We start from the raw sequence: 18674 nt of genomic DNA on the forward strand, positions 1-18674 counted from the left end.
TGGTCGACAGTGTCAAAGGCAGCAGAGAGGTCAAGGAGGATCAGAATGGAGTAGGAGCCATTGGATTTGGCAAGAAGGAGGTCATGGGTGACCTTAGAGAGAGCAATCTCGGTAGAGTGGAGGGGACGGAAGCCAGATTGGAGGGGGTCTAGGAGAGAATGGGAGTTAAGGAATTCTAGGCATCGATTCTAGACGACTCGTTCTAGGATTTTGGAAAGGAAGGGTAGTAGGGAGATAGGACGATAACTGGAGGGGGAAGTGGGGTCAAGAGCGGGTTTTTTTAGGATGGGGGAGACGTGGGCATGTTTGAAGGCAGAGGGGAAGGAGCCCTTGGAGATTGAGTGGTTAAAAATAGAAGCTAATGAAGGTAGGAGGGCAGGGGCGATGGTTTTAAGAAGGTGAGAGGGAATGGGATCCGAGGCGCAGGTGGAGGGGGTGGCACTTGCGAGGAGGGAGGAGATCTCCTCTGAGGATACTGCAGGGAAGGATGGGAAAGTAGGGGAGGGGGTCGGTGGGGGGGAGGGGAGAGGCGGAGGGGTGACTTAGGGAGCTCAGACCTGATCGTGTTGATTTTCGTGAGGAAATAGGTGGCCAAATCATCGGGGGTGAGAGATGGGGGAGGGGGAGGAACAGGGGGCCTAAGGAGAGAGTTAAAGGTCTGGAACAATCGGCGGGGGTGACGAGCATGGGTGTCGATGAGGGAGGAGAAGAAGCTTTGCCTGGCGGAGGAGAGGGCAGAGTTAAGGCAGGAAAGGATAAATTTGAAGTGTGTGAGGTCGGCTCGGTGCTTGGACTTTCGCCAGCAGCGCTCAGCGGCTCGAGCATAGGAGCGTAGGAGGCGGACGGAGGAGGTGATCCGGGGCCGTGGGTTAGTGGAGCGAGAGCGGCGGAGGGAAAGGGGGGCGAGAGAGTCGAGATGAGTAGAGAGGGTGGAGTTGAGAGCAGAGATCCGATCGTCGAGAGTGGGAAGAGAGGACAGGGCGGCAAGGTGAGGAGAGATGCTATTGGAAAGACGGATGAGATCGAGAGAGCGGAGGTCTCTGTGGGGCAGTAGCGAAGATTTGCAGGGGGAGGGAGTGTGAGAGATGAGGCAGGTGAGAAGGTTATGGTCAGAGAGAGGGATTTCAGAGTCGGTGAGGGAGGAGATAGTGCAGCGGTAGGAGATGACGAGATCGAGGGTGTGACCGAGTCGGTGAGTGGGCGCGGTATGGTGGAGGAGGAGGTCGGCAGATTCGAGGAGGGATAGCAGGCGGGCGGCAGAGGAGTCGTCGGGTACATCCGTATGGATGTTGAAGTCTCCGAGGATCAGAGCGGGCAGAGAGAAGGAGAGGAGGAAGGTGAGAAAGGGGTCAAGGTGGTCGAAGAAGTCGGAGGTGGGACCGGGAGGGCGGTAGATGACGGCGACAAGTAACTGGAGTGGGTGGTAGAGGCGAACGATATGGGCTTCGAAGGAGGGGAAGGAGAGGGAGGGGGGAGGAGGGATAGTGCGGAAGCGGCATCGGGGCGAGAGGAGGAAGCCGACGCCTCCTCCCTTACCGGTGAGTCTGGGGGAGTGGGAGAAGGAGAGGCCTCTGCCGGAGAGAGCGGCGGCGGAGACCGTGTCTTCGGGAGAGAGCCACGTTTCCGAAAGGGCGAGGAGGAGGAGAGAGCGGGAGAGGAAAAGGTCATGGATGAAAGGTAGCTTGCCTGTAATAGAGCGGGGGTTCCAGAGGCCACACTTGAAAGTAGCTGTGGGTGCAAGGGGAGGAGGGGGGGAAGGGCGGGGGGAGGGGAGGGTTTGGATGGGAAGGAGGTGGCGGGGCCCTGGACGGGGAGAGGGGGATGAGGGGTGGCGGTGGGACAAGAGGACTGGGATGGGGCATGGGTGGGGAAGAGAGAAGGGGGGAGGGGGTGAAGAGGGGGTTTGGTGGGGGGAAGAGTAGGGGGAGGGGGAAGAGGGGTAGCGCTGGTAAAGTGGGGTTCTAGGGCGGGAGAGAGGAGGGGGGGAGGAGACAGAGGAGAGAGCGGGGAAGAGCTGAGCGAGAGAGGGGAAGGGGAAGGGGAGGATAGGAAGGGGCGGGAGGGGGGGGGGGGGGGGGGGGGGGGGAGGAGGGACATGGCGAGGCCAGAGAGGTGGGTGGCAGCACTGACAACAATAAACAGTAATAAACGAAATCGGTAATATAGCAACATGATACAGTATGATACAATACGGTAGTGCTAATATAGCAACATGATACAGTATGATACAATATAGTCGTGTTAATAAAAGGGGTGATGATCAGGGTCGGAGGTAGACTCGATTAAGGGGCGACCTGATCAAATTCAAAGTCTGACGACAATAAACAATGACAAGCGAGATCGCTAATATAGCAACATGCTACAGTAAGGCACACTACAATAGTGTTAATAAGCAGGCGATGACCAGGGTCGGGGGACGAGCCGACCCTACCCGATCAGACTCCAAGTCAAGCGGCCAGCGGCCAAGAGAGTCCCAGAGCTCATGACCAAATAACCCTGTGGCGGCGGGGGGGCCCTGAGGTTGTCCGGGGTGGGTGGCGGCCGTGGGCGGCGGCTAAGGTAAGGTAACATGGTGAGAACAAGGACGTCGTCGCCCGGGGCGGGGGCGGGAGAGATGAATCACCTCAAGAGGGAAGAGGGAGTGCGGCCTTCCCAAAATGGTGTTCTAAGAGCTGAGGTAGATACAGTGTAATCAGGTTGTCCTACGTGAGGCTCACAGGCCTAATCCCCATTTTTACAGATGAGGGAACTGAGGCCCAGAGAAGTGAAGTGACTTGCCCACAGTCACACAGCTGACAAGTGGCGGAGCCGGGATTTGAATCCATGACCTCTGACTCCCAAGCCCGGGCTCTTTCCACTGAGCCACGCTGCTTCTCCAGGCTATGATAAGGGCGCGGAGCAGGACGCTGTCCGTTTGGATGAAGAGCAAGGAGCAGTTGTTGACAGTGGGGACTAGCTCTAGATGACTCCGACCGTGGGCTTGCTGTTGAGCTTCTTTGAACACTCAGGGTCCTCACCCAGAAATTGGGAGCAACCGAGGTAGGACTAAAATAGGGATTAAAATTGTGAGCCCTGTGTTGGGCAGGGACTGGGTCCAACCTCATTATCTCATATCTACCCCAGCGCTTAACCTAACTCATATCTTCCCTGAGTGCTTAAGAAATACCAACAAAACAACAACAAAAAACCCCAATTTATTTGGACAAATTATAATATGTTGTTTTTTATTAATATCTGTATCCCCTTCTAGACCGTAAATTCATTGTGGGCAGGGAATGTGTCTTTTTATTATTCTGCTGTCTTCTCCCAAGCACTTAGTACAGTGCTTTGCACACAGAGAGCATGCAATAAATACAATTAAATGAATGAATTAATAAAGGTCAAGGTGGAGGAAGGAGATGACTACAGTGTCTGACACATATTAAACGCTTAACAAATACCATTGAAAAAAAGATAGAAAGAAAGAGAGGAAGATAGAAAAAGAGAGAGGGTCCTTCTAGACTGTGAGCTTGTTGGGGGCAGCGAATGTGTCTGATGTTACAGTGTACTCTCCCAAGCATTTAGTACAGTGCTTTGCACACAGTAGACGCTCAAGAAATACAGTTGAATGAATGCATGAGAACTGTGAACTGCCAAGGCTTTGCCCACCCTGAAACTATGGGGACCCAGGCCCCAACATCCAATTTTCTGAACCACTTGAATCCAATTTTCTGAACCATTTGAATCTTTCTCACATCCCTTTTATCTCTCTCTCTCCATCCCAACACAGATCCCAGGGACTTCGATATCCACGTGGATGTTTCCGACGACCTTTCTGCTTAACCCTCAATGCCACTGACCTCCTCCTACCTCACTTCCTCACTTAGGCCATTCAGCAACTCGGACCCACGTTCGATCTCATCACCTCTAGTTACTGTATGATCTCCAACCTCACCGACTCTGAAATTCCACGCCCCTCCTGCAACCTCCTGCCATCTCTGCCACATCTCACTTCCCCGCAAATACATCCTCTTTCCCCAAAGAGACCGCTGATCTTTCGACTTTCTCCAGTTTCCCCAATAATCACGTCCCGTTTGGTTTCTATATCCAACCTACTTTTCTCTCGACGTACAGATCCAAGCCTTCGCCGCTGCGCTCTCCGCTAAACTCAGTTTTGCATCAAATAGAAACTCCTAGAAATTCCCTACCGTTGACTTTCAGATATTCAATAAATTTCACTCTCTCCAAAGGTTACCTCACTGATCTACTACAATCCAGCCCACGCATTTCGCTCGGCTAATGCCAACCTACTCACCGCACCTCCCCCGTGTCCTAAATCTCATCTCCCTGTGTCCTAAAACTCCCTCCCCAATCTCCCCACCTTCAGAGTCTTTACAAAAATCACTTCTCCAACCAGCCTGCCCTAATTAAGCCCTCCTTCAACCTGGCCTAAATCAATCAATCAGTGGTATTTATCAAACACATCCGGAAGGCAGAGCACTTTGTTAAGAGCTCGGGAGAGTACTATACAACAGAACTGGTAGACACATTCCTTCCCACAACCAACTTACAGTCTACAGGGGAAGACGGACATTGATATTTAAAAAAAAAAGTAATATACAATTTATAGGAAATCCAGAAAGGTTTCCTGAAGACGGTGGGGTTTTAGGAAGGCTCTGAAGGTGCAGTCTAAGGCAGAGAGTGGGGAGGTCTAGAACGTGGGAACGGTATCCGCTAATGGAAGGAGCAAGGGCCTGGGAGTCAGAGGAGCTGAGTTCTAGCACTTGCTGAGTAGCCTTGGGCAAATATATATTTGCATATAAATTTTGTATTTATTTTTATTACCCTATTTCTTTTGTTAATGAGGTGTCCATCCCCTTGATTCTATTTATTGTGATTATGTTGTCATGGTTTTGTCCGTCTATCTCCCCCGATTAGACTGTGAGCCCATCATTGGGCAGGGATTGTCTCTCTCTGTTGCCGAACTGCACATTCCAAGAGCTTAGTACAGTGCTCTGCACATAGTAAGCGCTCAGTAAATACTACTGAATGAATGAATGAATGAATCACTCAACTTCTCTGTCTCTCAGTTCCCTCATCTGCAAAATGGGGACTCAGTTCCCCTTCTCCTTCTTACTTAGACTCTGAGCCCCATGTGGAACCTGATGATCCAGCACTTAATACAGTGGCTCAGTGGAAAGAGCCCGGGCTTGGGAGTCAGAGGTCATGGGTTCGAATCCCGGCTCCGCCACTGTCAGCTGTGTGACTTTGGGCAAGTCACTTTACTTCTGTGCGCCTCAGTTACCTCATCTGTAGAATGGGGATTAACTGTGAGCCTCACGTAGGACAACCTGATGACCCTGTAATAATGTTGGTATTTGTTAAGCGCTTACTATGTGCAGAGCACTGTTCTAAGCGCTGGGGGAGATACAGGGTAATCCGGTTGGCCAACGTGAGGCTCACAGTTAATCCCCATTTTACAGATGAGGGAACTGAGGCACAGAGAAGTTAAGTGACTTGCCCACAGTCACCCAGCTGACAAGTGTCAGAACCGGGATTCGAACCCATGAACTCTGACTCCCAAGCCCGGGCTCTTTCCACTGAGCCACTCTGCTTCTCTATCTACCCCAGCGCTTAGCACAGTGCTCTGCACATAGTAAGTGCTTAACAAATACCAACATTATTATTATTATTATTACAGCCCTTGCTATATAGGAGGTACTTATCAAATACCCCAAATTATTACTTCCTTTGTTTGCCCTCCCTCTGCATCACATAAGGCATTTAGACTGTACCCCCTAAGCACTTGATAGACACCCCATCCTTAAGCTCTTCCATTTCCCCTCTTGGTAAATTTAAAAAAAAAATCTGTCTCCCCCTCTAGCTGTAAGCTTCCTGTAGCCAGAGGATCATATCGTCAACTTGATGTTGCACTTTTCCCAAGCGCTCAGTACAGCGCTCTGCACACAGTGTTTTGGTTGACTGTGCCAAGAATGGATCAGTAATGAAAGGGGTTTGCTCGAAGTAGAGCAAGGACTTTGCAGGCAGGCCACAGATGGCAGAGACGGGTGAGAGAGGGTTGGAGATAGACCTTACCCTGACCTGCTAACTTGTTCCAACCATAAAGAATTCTTCCACAGCAATGGATAAGGTAATAATAATAAAAATGTTGGTATTTGTTAAGCGCTTATTATGTGCCGAGCACTGTTCTAAGCGCTGGGGTAGACACAGGGTAATCAGGTAGTCCCACGTGAGGCTCACAGTTAATCCCCATTTTACAGATGAGGTAACTGAGGCACAGAGAAGTCAAGTGACTTGCCCACGGTCACACAGCTGACAAGCAGCAGAGACGGGATTCGAACCCATGACCTCTGACTGCCAAGCCCGGGCTCTTTCCACCGAGCCACGCGTGGTGAGAAGAAGGTTGGACTGTTAGGAGCAGACAGGGGTCTTGTCTGAGGAAAAGGTGGAGGATGCTGAATTCATTTGCTCATTAGCATTCGCTGCCCTAATTGTACAAATTTCTGCATTAGGTTTGGGTGATTACACGAAAAGCAAAGCACTGTTCTCCCCTCCCCAACCCCCCCAAAGGAAAAAGAGTTTGCAGCCTTTCCCTGGGGAGTCTGAACTTGCAAAAAGTTATATTGTACTTATATTGCTTTTGTACTGTTACATTGTACTATTTCAAAAGCCTAGTACAGTGCTTTGCACACAGTAAGCGCTCAATAGAATGATTGAATGAATGAACAAAAGTATTTAAGAGGGGGAGGGTGGGTGTATGGGTGTATGAGAGAGAGAGAGAAACACTGAGTGCTAGGTTGGCAATAAACTATGGGTTAAATCATAATTATGGTACTTGTTAAGCATTTACTATGTGTCAAGCACTGTTCTAAGCGCTGGGGTAGATACAAATCTTTCACATTGGACACAGTCCCTGTCCTATATGGGACTTACACTTTTAATCCCCATTTTACAGATGACGTAAAGTTAAGAGAAGTGAAGTGACTTGCCCAAGGACACACAGCAGGTCTACCCCCTCGGCAATGCATAAGCAGAGTGGTTTAGTGGCTAGAGCCGGGCTTGGCAGTCAGAAGGACCTGGGTTCTAATCCCTACTCGGCCACGTGTCTGCTGTGTGACCTTAGACAAGTCACTTCACTTCTCTGGGCCTCAGTTACCTCAGCTGTCAAATGGGGATGGAGAATGCGTGCCCCAGGTGGGACAGCGACTGTGTCCAACCCGATTAGCTTGTATCGTGGCTCACTGGAAAGAGCACGGGCTTTGGAGTCAGAGGTCATGGGTTCGAACCCCGGCTCTGCCACTTGCCACCTGTGTGACTTTGGGCAAGTCACTTAACTTCTCGGTGCCTCAGTTCCCTCATCTGTAAAATGGGGATTAAGACTGTGAGCCCCACGTGGGACAACCTGATTCCCCTGTGTCTACCCCAGCGCTTAGAACAGTGCTCGGCACATAGTAAGCGCTTAACAAATACCAACATTATTATCCACTCCGGCACTTAGTACAGTGGCTGGCACACAGTAAGTGCTAAATACAACAACAACATTAATGATAATAATGAGAAGCAGCATGGCTTAGTGGAAAGAGCACTGGCTTGGGAGTCAGAGGACATGGGATCGAATTCTGACTCCTCCATTTATGTGCCACTTGTCAGCTTTGTGACCTTGGGTGAGCCACTTCACTTCTCTGGGCCTCAGTTCCCTCATCCCTGCCCAACAACGGGCTCACAGTCTCAAGGGAGGAGACAGACAGCAAAGCAAAACAGAGCTAAACAAAATAACATCATCAAGATAGTCATAGAGATACACACAACAGTGCTTTGCACATAGTAAGCGCTTAACAAATGCCATTTTTTTAATCCCCATTTTAGAGATGAGGTAACTGGGGCCCAGAGAAGTGAAGAGATTTGCCCAAAGTCACACAGCTTATAAGTGGCAGAGCCGGGATTAGAACCCACAACCTCTGACTCCCAAGCCCACGCTCTCGCCACTAAACCACGTGGGATTCTCTCCTTCTTCAAAAATGTGTTTCTAGAGCTACTAAAAAACCTTGCATTTACAAAATAGGTGATGAAAATATTCCTCTGAACTGTACAAGAAAAGAGGTGCAGCGACCACTGATAAAAGACTTGGTTCAAGGTGTTACTCAGATTTGGCTTCTTTCTCTCCAGCTTTATCAGAAGTTGGGGCCTCTTCACTTTTGTTTCTCTGTTCTCCGCCAGCAAATCTTCTGGGTTTGCCACCTCAGCTGGTTTGCCTTTTACTCCCTAAGTTTGAACCTTTTTGTCCTCAGATTTATTCTTTGTTGCCGCTGCCTTTTTAGGCTCAGGTTCAGGTTTTGCGGGGACGGGTTTGGCTGACCACCTGGCCGACCCCCTCTCGGGCTCCTCCTTGACTCGCCCTTAGGTAGAATTGGCCTTCTTTTTCATTCAATAGTATTTATTGAGCGCTTACTATGTGCAGAGCACTGTACTAAGCGCTTGGAATGTACAATTCGGCAACAGATAGAGACAATCCCTGCCCACTAATGGGCTTACAGTCTCTTTCGGCATCTTTGCTCCCGGTGTTCTTCCCGCCGACGGCAGGACCGACCCACTCATGCACGCGGCTTCAAGGTGCCTGTCACGACCTCCACTGCGCGACTCCCCGCACCTCGCTCCCCTCCCGCCACCTGCGCCCCTCGAACCGGCGGTGGGAGAACTAGATCGGCCTGGACGTACATTTCAGTTGCACCCTGACCTTAAAATCTTCCCTACCTACCCGGAAAGACAAGGTTATTTGATTTATATTTGATTTAAGTGCTTTCTGTGTGACATTCATTCATTCAATAGTATTTATTGAGCGCTGACTATGTGCAGAGCACTGTACTAAGCGCTTGGAATGGACAATTTGGCAACAGATAGAGACAATCCCTGCCCCATGACGGGCTTACAGTCTAATCGATGGTGGTATTTGTTAAGCGCTTACTCTGTGCAAAACACTGTTCTTAGCGCTGGGGGGATACAAGGAGATCAGGTTGACCCACGTGGGCTCACAGCTTGAATCCCCATTTTATAGATGAGGTAACTGAGGCCCAGAGAAGTAATAATGTCGGTATTTGTTAAGCGCTTACTATGTGCAAAGCACTGTTCTAAGCGCTAATGTAGACACAGGGGAATCAGGTTGTCCCACATGGGGCTCACAGTCTTAATCCCCATTTTACAGATGGGGTAACTGAGGCACAGAGAAGTGAAGTGACTTGCCCACAGTCACACAGCTGACAAGTGGCAGAGCTGGGATTTGAACTCATGACCTCTGACTCCAAAGCCCGTGCTTTTTCCACTGAGCCACGCTGCTTCTCAAGAAGTCACTTGCCCAAAGTCACACAGCTGACCAGCAGCAGATCCGGGATTCAAACCCATGACCACTGACTCCCAAGCCCGGGCTCTTTCCACTGAGCCACGCTGCCTCACTGTGACAGGCACTGTGCTAGGTGCTGGGATAGATACTGGCAAATCAGGTTGGACGCAGCCCCTGTCCCACGTGGGGCTCACAGTCTCAATCCCCATTTTAAGGATGAGGTAACCGAGGCACGGAGAAGTCCAGTGACTTGGCCGAGGTCACACGGCAGACAAGTGGCAGAGCTGGAATTAGAACCCATGACCTTCGGACTCCCAGGCTCGCTGAAGCGTTTTAGAAGCGATATGATTTTGGGGGTATTTGTTAAGCATTTATCGTGTGCCAGGCACTGTAGTAAGCCCTGGGGTGGATACAAGCAAATCGGGTTGGACACAGTCCCTGTCACACGTGGGGCTTGCAGTCTCAATCCCCATTTGACAGATGGGGGAACTGAGGCCCAGAGAAGCGAAGTGATTTGCCCAAGGTCACACAGCAGACAAGTAGCAGAGCTGGGATTAGAACCCAGGTTCTTTTGACTCCCAAGCCCCTGCTCCAAAATGGGGTTCAAGACCTTGAGCCCCATGTGGGACATGGGCTGTGTCCAACCTGATTGGTTTGTATCTACAGTGCCTAGCGCTTAGTCCAGTGCTCTGCACACAGTAAGCGCTCACCAAATACGATTGAACCTACCCCAGCACTTAGTACAGTGCTTGGCCCAGAATAAGCGCTTAACAAATACCACAGAAAAAAGATGGTGAGCCTTTTGTGGGGCAAGGACTCTGACGTGATTATCGGGCAGCAGCGTGGCTCAGTGGAAAGAGCACGGGCTTTGGAGTCATAGGTCATGGGTTCGAATCCCGGCTCTGCCGCTTGTCAGCTGTGTGACTGTGGGCAAGTCACTTAACTTCTCTGTGCCTCAGTTCCCTCATCTGTAAAATGGGGATTAAGACTGTGAGCCCCGGGTAGGATAACCTGATTCCCCTGTATCTACCCCATGCTTAGAACAGTGCTCTGTACATAGTAAGCGCTTAACAAATACCAACATTATTATTATTATTATTATCATGGATCAACCCCAGCTCCTAATAAAAATGATATTTGTTAAGTGTTTTGAATGGGCCAGGTACTGTACTAAGCGCTGCGGTGGATGCAGGCAAATCGGGTGGTTGGCAGTCCCTGTCTCCCGTGGGGCTCGCAGTCTCATACCCCATTTTACAGATGGGGGAACTGAGGCCCAGAGAAGTGAAGCGACTTGCCCAAGGTCACACAGCAGACAAGCGGCGGAGCCGGGATTAGAATCCAGGTCCTTCTGACTCCCGGGCCTGTGCTCTATCCACTAGGCCATGCTGCTCTGTACTTGCCACAGAGTAAGCAGTCGGTCAGTCAATCAGTCAGGGGTATTTATGGAGCGCTTACGGGGTGCAGAGAACTGGACGAAGCACTTGGGAGAGTCCAGTACAATAGAAAAGAGAAGCAGCATGACTGAGTGGCAAGAACCCGGGCTTGGGAGTCAGAGGTCATGGGTTCCAATCCCGGCTCTGCCACATGTCAGTTGTGTGACTGTGGGCAAGTCACTTCACTTCTCTGGGCCTCAATGACCTCATCTGTAAAATGGGGATGGAGACTGTGAGCCTCACGAGGGACAACCTGATTACCCTGTATTTACCCCAGCGCTTAGAACAGTGCTCTGCACATAGTAAGTGCTCAACAAATACAATCATGATTATTCCTTCTTATGGGGGCCTGTGGGGGGGTCTAGGGAGGGCTGTGGGGGGCTGTGGAGGGGCCGTAAGGGTTATGGGGGGCTATGGAGGGGCTGTGGGGGAGTGTATGGAGAGGCTGTGAGGGGTCGTGGAGGGGCGGTAAGGGTTATGGGGGCCTGTGGGGGTCTAGGCTGTGGGGGGCTATAAGGGGATATGGGGGGCTGTTGGGGGCTGTGGGGGGTGTATGGAGAGGCTGTGAGAAGCTGTAAGGGTTATGGGGGGGCTGTAAGGGGTTATGGGGGGCTGAGGGGGGCTGTGTGGAGGCTGTAAGAGGCTATGGGGGACTATGGGGGGCTGTGGGGGAGCTGTAAGGGGATATGGGGGGCTGTGGGGGGCTGTGTGGAGGCTGTAAGAGGCTATGGGGGACTATGGGGGGCTGTGGGGGAGCTGTAAGGGGATATGGGGGGCTGTGGGGGGCTGTGGGGGGTTTATGGAGAGGCTCTGAGGGGCTGCAAGGGTTATGGGGGGCTGAGGGGAGCTATGTGGAGGCTGGAAGAGGCTATGGGGGGCTGTGGGGGGCTGTGGGAGGCTGTGGGGGGGTCTATGGAGAAGCTGTGAGGGGCTGTAAGGGGTTATGGGGGGCTGAGGGGAGCTGTGGGGAGTCTATGGAGGGCCTGTAATGGGGTTATGGAGAGGCTGTGAGGGGCTGTAAGGGGTTATGGGGGGCTGTGGGGAGCTGTGTGGAGGCTGTAAGAGGCAATGGGGCGTTGTGGGGGGCTTTGGGGGGCTGTGGGGGAGCTGTAAGGGGATATGGGGGGCTGGGGGGCTGGGGGGGTGTATGGAGAGGCTGTGGGGGGGCTGTAAGGGATATGGGGGGCTGTAAGGGGTTATGGGGGGCTGAGGGGGGCTGTGTGGAGGCTGTAAGAGGCAATGGGGGGCTGTGGGGGGCTGTGGGGGGTGTATGGAGAGGCTGTGAGGGGCTGTAAGGGTTATGGAGGGCTGTAAGGGGTTATGGGGGGCTGAGAGGAGCTGTGTGGAGGCTGTAAGAGGCAATGGGGCGCTGTGGGGGGCTTTGGGGAGCGGTGGGGGGGCTGTAAGGGGTTATGGGGGGCTGAGGGGAGCTGTGGGGAGTCTATGGAGGGCCTGTAATGGGATTATGGAGAGGCTGTGAGGGGTTGTAGAGAGGCTGTAACGGTTATGGGTGACTAGGTGTGGCTCAGTGGCAAGAGCCCGGGCTTGGGAGTCAGAGGTCATGGGTTCTAATCCCGCCTCTGCCACTTGTCAGCTGTGGGACCGTGGGCAAGTCACCTCACTTCTCTGGGCCTCAGTTCCCTCATCTGGAAAAGGGGGATGAAGACTGTGAGCCTCCCGTGAGACAACCTGATGACCCTGTATCTACCCCGGTGTTTAAAACAGCGATCTGCACATAGTAAGCAATTAAATACCAACATTATTATTATTCTGGAGGGGCTGTGGGGGGCTGTGGAGGGGCTGGAAGGGTTATGGGGGGCTGTGGGGGGTCATGGCGGGGAGGGGGTGTGTGTGTGTGTTGTTTTTTCCTCTCTTCTCCCCCTTCACCTCCCCTCAGCTAAGCCCCCTTCTCCCCCCTTTCCCTCTGCTCCTCCCCCTCTCCCCTCAGCACTGTGCTCATTTCTATAGATTTTTATTCCCCTATTTCTTTTGTTAAGGAGCTGTCCATCCCTTGGATTCTATTTATTGCTATTGTTTTAATGAGATGTTCATCCCCTCGATTCTATTTATTGCCATTGTTTTTGTCTGTGCGTCTCCCCCGATTCGACTGTAAGCCCGTCAGAGGGCAGGGACCGTCTCTATCTGTTACCGAACTGTCCATTCCAAGCGCTTAGTCCAGTGCTCTGCACATAGTAAGCGCTCAAGAAATACTACTGAATGAATGAACGACTGACTGACTGAATGACTGAGGGGGCGGGTGTGACTGAGGGGCGCGGCGGGGGCGGGGCCGACAAGGGGGCGGGGCCGAAGGCGCGGGGTCACGTGGATAGGGGGCGTGGCCTGAGTGCGGAGGGCGTGGCCACGGGGCTCGGGGCGTAGTCACGTGCCGAGGGGCGTGGCCTGCGGTGGGGGCGTGACCACCAGGCGCGGGGCGTGGTCTGCGGGGCGGGGGCGTGGCCTGGGGTTCAGGGGGCGTGGCCGGGGACGGGAGGCACGACCACGCGGCTCGGGGGCGTGGTCTGCGATCCAGGGGGCGTGGCCTACGGTGCGAGGGGCGGGGCCGGTTGTGCAAGGGGTGTGGCCTGCCGCACAGGGGGCGTGGCCTGCGGTGCAGGGGCGTGGCCCGGGGAGGGAGGCATGACCACCGGACTCGGGGGGCGTGGTCTGCGGTGCGGGGGCGTGGCCTACAGTGCGAGGGGCGTGGCCTGCTGTGCAAGGGGCGTGGCCTAGGGTGAGAGGCATGACCATCGGGCTCGGGGCGTGGCCTACGATGCAGGGGGCGTGGCTTGCGGAGAAGGGGCGTGGCCTGCGGTCCAGGGGGCGTGGCCTGCGATGGGAGGCATGACCACCGGGCTCGGGGGGCGTGGCCTGCGGTGCGGGGGGCGTGGCCACGGGTCTGGGGGCGCGTCCTGCGGTGCGGGAGGCGGTCGGCGCGGGGGCTGCGGGGCCAGGGAGCAGGTGCGGGGCGGGGAGCCCGCAGTGACGCCTCGCCGGGGCCCCAGCCCCGCGGGGAAGCCCGAGCGCCCTCCCCGGCTTCCGCAGCTCCCCGCCCCGCAGCCTCCCCGCAGCTCCCCGCAGGCTCCCCGCAGGCTCCCCGCAGGTCCCCGCAGCTCCCCGCAGCTCCCCGCAGGTCCCCGCAGGTCCCCGCAGGGCGGAGGATGCGGCCGCGGCGGGGCTGAGGCCCTCCCCGGGGGTGGTCGGGGAGCGGCGGGGGTCTTCCCGGGCCATGGCGGCGGAGGCGGAGGCGGGTGCGGGCGCGGGTGCGGGCCCGCGGACGGCGGAGCAGTACCAGGCGGAGATCGTCCGGCTGAGCCGCGAGCTGGCGGAGACGACGCAGGAGAAGATCCAGGCGGCCGAGTACGGGCTGGCCGTGCTGGAGGAGAAGCTCACCCTGCAGCACCACTATGACCAGCTCGACGCCCAGTACGACGGCCTCAAGCAGGAGCTCGAGCAGCTCAAGGAGGTGACCCGCCCGCCCTTCCTCCCCCTCCCCCCCGTCTTCTGGGGGCCCCCCCCCGGCCTTCTGGGCATCCCCTTCACCCCCTCCACACTCCCCCGTCTTCTGGGGGGGTCCCCCGCATTCCTCCTTGCCTTCTGGAGTCCCCCCCAGCCATCTGGGCATCCCCCCTACCCCCTCCACACTCCCCCTGTCTTCTGGGGGGTTCCCCCACATCCCTCCCTGCCTTCTGGGGATCCCCCCCCCAGCCTTCTGGGCATCTCCCTCGCCCCCTCCATACTCCCCCTGTCTTGTAGGGGTCCCCCACATCCCTCCCTGCTTTCTGGGATCCCCTTCAGCCTTCTGGGCATCTCCCCCACCCCCTCCACACTCCCCCTGTCTTCTAGGGGTCCCCCACATCCCTCCCTGCTTTCTGGGATCCTCCTCAGCCTTCTGGGCATCTCCTCACCTCCACACTCCCCCTGTCTTCCGAGGGTCCCCCCATCCCTCCCTGCCTTCTAGAGTTCCCCCCCAGCCTTATGGGCATCCCCCCACCTCCTCCATACTCCCCCTGCCTTCTGGGGGTCCCCCATATCCCTCCCTGCCTTTTGGGGCGTCCCCCACCTCCCTCTGTCTTCTGGGGGTCCCCCCCAGCCTTATAGGCATCCCCCACCTCCTCCATACTCCCCCTGCCTTCTGGGGGTCCCTCACCTCCCCTCTGTCTCCTGGAGATCCCCACCCCAGCCTCATTGGCATCCCCCCCCATACTCCCCCTCCTTCTGGTGGGCTCCCACACCCCTCCCTGTCTTCTGGGGGCATCTCCCCCACTCCCATACTCCCCCCTGCCTTCTAGGTGTCCCCCACTCCCACACCTTCTGCGTTCCCCCAACAGCCTTCTGGGCATCCCTCCACCCCCTCCATGCCTGCTGTCTTCTGGGGGAGCCCCCCTCCCAGCTTTCTGGGGACCCCCCCCTATCATTTCTGGGGATCCCCCCCCCCCGCCTTCTATTCACTTATTCATTCAGTGGTATTTATTGAGCACTTACTGTGTGCAGAGCACTGTACTAAGTGCTTGGAAAGAACAGTTCACCAACAGAGACAATCCCTACCCAGCAACGGGCTCTCAGTCTAGAAGGGGGGGACAGTCTCCCCCCCCATACATTCCCTCCCCACCCATACCCCACCTTCTGGGGGGGATCCCCCATATCCCTCCACCCTGACTTCATCCCTCTTGGAAAAGAGGAAGAAATCAGGAAAAAGCGGGGCAGAAGGGTAACTATCCTTGATACAGACCCAAGCCAAAAATGACAAAGGATCCATCATTTGGCAGGGTGCCGGGTTGGGGGTGGGGGGCGGTCATGTAAAGCCACTGGGTGATCTGACATCGTGAGTCATGAGGAGTGTACTAGAGGGTTATTAATCGGGTTCAGTTTGAGGGTGAAATCAAAACTTTGCAAACCTTCTGCTCGCTCAAGTCATAGTGGTCCCGGCACATTCCATATTTCATAGGAATAATAATGACGATGATGGCATTTGTTAGGCGCTTCCTATGTGCGGGGCAGTGTATCAAGCGACGGGGCGGGTACGAGCAAATCGAGGCTCTCCGTCTTAATCCCTCCTGGGGCTCACAGTCATAATCAGCATTTAACAGATGAGGTAACTGAGGCACAGAGGAGTGAAGTGATTGCCCAAGGCCCCACACAGCAGACAAAGTGCCGGAGCCGGGATGAGAATCCACGACCTTCTGACTCCCAGGCCCGGACTCTATCCGTTAGGCGATGTTGCTTCATGCAAGGGGATTGTGTCTGGGGACAACACTGTCACAATTGAAAAGATCTCAGTCGCACCTGAGCCCCCTCCCCCCCAGACCTAACCCCAGTGCACAGCCCCCCAAAAAATGATAATGGAGGAAAACAACAGCAAGAACAACTAAAAAACAAACACACAAATACACAGATAAACCCCAATGTCTACTGGCAGGAGATAGAGGACTGCACCTTTGCTTAAAACTGTCATCACCACTCTTCTGGATCACTGGTAAACAAACCAAGAGAATAATAATAATAATGTTGGTATTTGTTAAGCGCTTACTATGTGCAGAGCACTGTTCTAAGCGCTGGGGAAGATACCGGGTAATCAGGTTGTGCCACGTGAGGCTCACAGTTAATCCCCATTTTACAGATGAGGTAACAGAGGCACAGAGAAGTGAAGTGACTTGCCCACAGTCACACAGCTGACAAGTGGCAGAGCTGGGATTCGAACCCGTGACCTCTGACTCCCAAGCCCAGGCTCTTGCCACTGAGCCACACTGCTTCTCTAAGATGCCTTGTTGAAACTGAGAAAGACAGCCCTATTAGGGGGTAGCTATAATTTTTTTATGGTATTCAAGTGCTTACGATGTGCCCGGGTACTGTGCTGAGCGCTGGGGTAGGTACAAACCGACGAGGCTCGACGCGGTCCTTGTCCCACACGGGGCTCGCGCTCTGAATTCCCATTTTACAGAGGAGGGAACTGAGGCACTGAAGTGGAGGGGCTTGCTCAAGGTCACACAGCAGACAAGTGGAGGAGTCGTAATTAGATCCCAGGTCCTTCTGACTCCCAGATCCGTGCTCTATATCCACTAGGCCACGCTGCATCTCTGATTCATTGGAGAGATGACCCTGAGCAAATGAAAATTAAACTTGTGGGCCAGTGGCTTCGGGAAAATGAATTTTGACCTATTGGTATTTGCAAAAGGCTGCTTTTCATTTTAAGTGAGTTTGAACTGGAGAATATAAGACCTGAATGATCCGGGGACGGTCTAGAGCTTCGGTTGCACCTAACTGGGTGATATCATTCTAACCGTCTTAAAGAAAATCATTAGGTAAATACATAAATAGAACAAAAACTTGCCTAGGCTTTTCCATTCCACAATAACCAATTATTGGGATTCGTCACTCACCAGTTCTTTTTAGGGGCTAGATAGCCTAGATCCATTCTCACTGATGCAAAAGATAATGAGGCGGGTTTTTAATTTGTACCCAGGTAGGCAGATTTATGCATAAGAATACCATTAACTCTCTCTGGGAAATTTATCAATAGATTCGGATCTGTATTTTAAGTGAAGTTCGTGCCCAAGGAAAATTCTCTTTCATCAGAGCCTTGACAAAAAGGAAGCTGCCTTCTTTCTCGCGGCGAACGTCATTTTTCTCAGATGGTTGTACCTGACAAAAAAATCAAAGGGTCTGGAAAAACAGTAGATTTTGAGGTGGTCATTAGTCATTGTGCAGTAGCAATGCTATGTTTTTAGATATTCATTTTCTTATAAGGTTTGATTTGTTAATGGATGCCCGAATACAATAAACTGCTGCCTATTGCCAAAGGACAGAACGGCAGTCGAGACATTTGAATCCGGCAAGCGGAGCCTTGAGGACAAGCCTTCCTTCAGTGGTTTAGTGACAGACCCTCCCCCCCCGCACTAAATGGATTTTTCAAGGAAACCCAAGCTCTCCCCAAATCTGATGAGACAGCAGGTTCGAGATCGGTGTCCTCAATTTGAAAGATGGGAAAACAGGAGAGGATGTTGGTTATATTATGAAGAATTTAAGCTTTTGATGCTTTTGATGTTGACTGCCCAGATCAACACTGCTTTGCTAAGGCAGGAAAGCAGACTCAGGAATGTGCACAAACATGATGTGATGAGGATCAAAGAAAGGTGCAAAAAGGAAGGAAGGGAAAGATCGTGTTGAGTTGGTATAAAGAATAATGGCTGGCTGATGTCTCATGACCATCCTCGTCAGTCAGACACCAGCAGAGGGCCTTTTAGTTTAGCAGAATTGATTCGTAATAGGAATTAGATTTTAAAATATAGAAAAGTCACGGTATCAAAAACAACTACCTCATCAGCCAAGGGACTGACTGAAATTAGAACACGAGTTCGGTAACGGTAATAGAATAGCACTTCGTATTTACCGAAACCGAGCTGGCGATGAACAACTGAGGGTATTTTTGCTCGTCTCACGCCATATATTTAGGTTTCTTTTTGAAGAACGGTTGTTCTCCTAAGCCTAAGTTTTGAACCATGTTTTTAAGGAAATTTTAAATGTTTGACTCTAAGCAATTACGGGGTGTATTTTCCTCATAGGTGGTCGTGATACGTTATTTTCAGCCTCAGTGCTGTCCACACTTTAGGGGATTTTGTACATATATAGTGCCTACGGAAAGAGGTGCTAAGTCATTTACGGCACTATAGGGAAGGAAAAAAAGCCAATTTATGGTATTGCAAAGTATGACCATTAACTTGATTTTCTGTGAATTTATTTCTATGGTTTGCCTCACATCTTCATGTCCAAGTGGACTAATAGCTGCTGGATACCAGGTTACCCATGTTAAATGTGTTTTGGGGGCATGGAAAATTCCTTGGTTATTTGAATTTGAAAACGGAGAGGAATCCGCAGACATATCTCTTAGCTAATTTCAGTGATATCCGATT

At 52.9% G+C, this 18674-nt stretch overlaps 1 protein-coding gene across 7 annotated transcripts in view; it reads left to right on the forward strand.

The window, feature by feature from the left end:
- Nucleotides 1-13848: 13848 nt before the first annotated feature.
- Nucleotides 13849-18674, forward strand: part of BICD1 (BICD cargo adaptor 1) — a 259987-nt gene continuing 255161 nt past the window's right edge. For all 7 annotated transcript variants that reach the window (XM_029057749.2, XM_029057750.2, XM_029057751.2 and 4 more), the window contains exon 1: nt 13849-14230. In XM_029057749.2, the coding sequence (XP_028913582.1) occupies nt 13994-14230 (237 nt within the window). In that variant the 5' untranslated portion in view covers nt 13849-13993. The remainder of the gene's footprint in view (nt 14231-18674) is intronic.

This window comes from Ornithorhynchus anatinus, chromosome 2, assembly GCF_004115215.2.
Source record: "Ornithorhynchus anatinus isolate Pmale09 chromosome 2, mOrnAna1.pri.v4, whole genome shotgun sequence".
NCBI lineage: Eukaryota > Metazoa > Chordata > Mammalia > Monotremata > Ornithorhynchidae > Ornithorhynchus > Ornithorhynchus anatinus.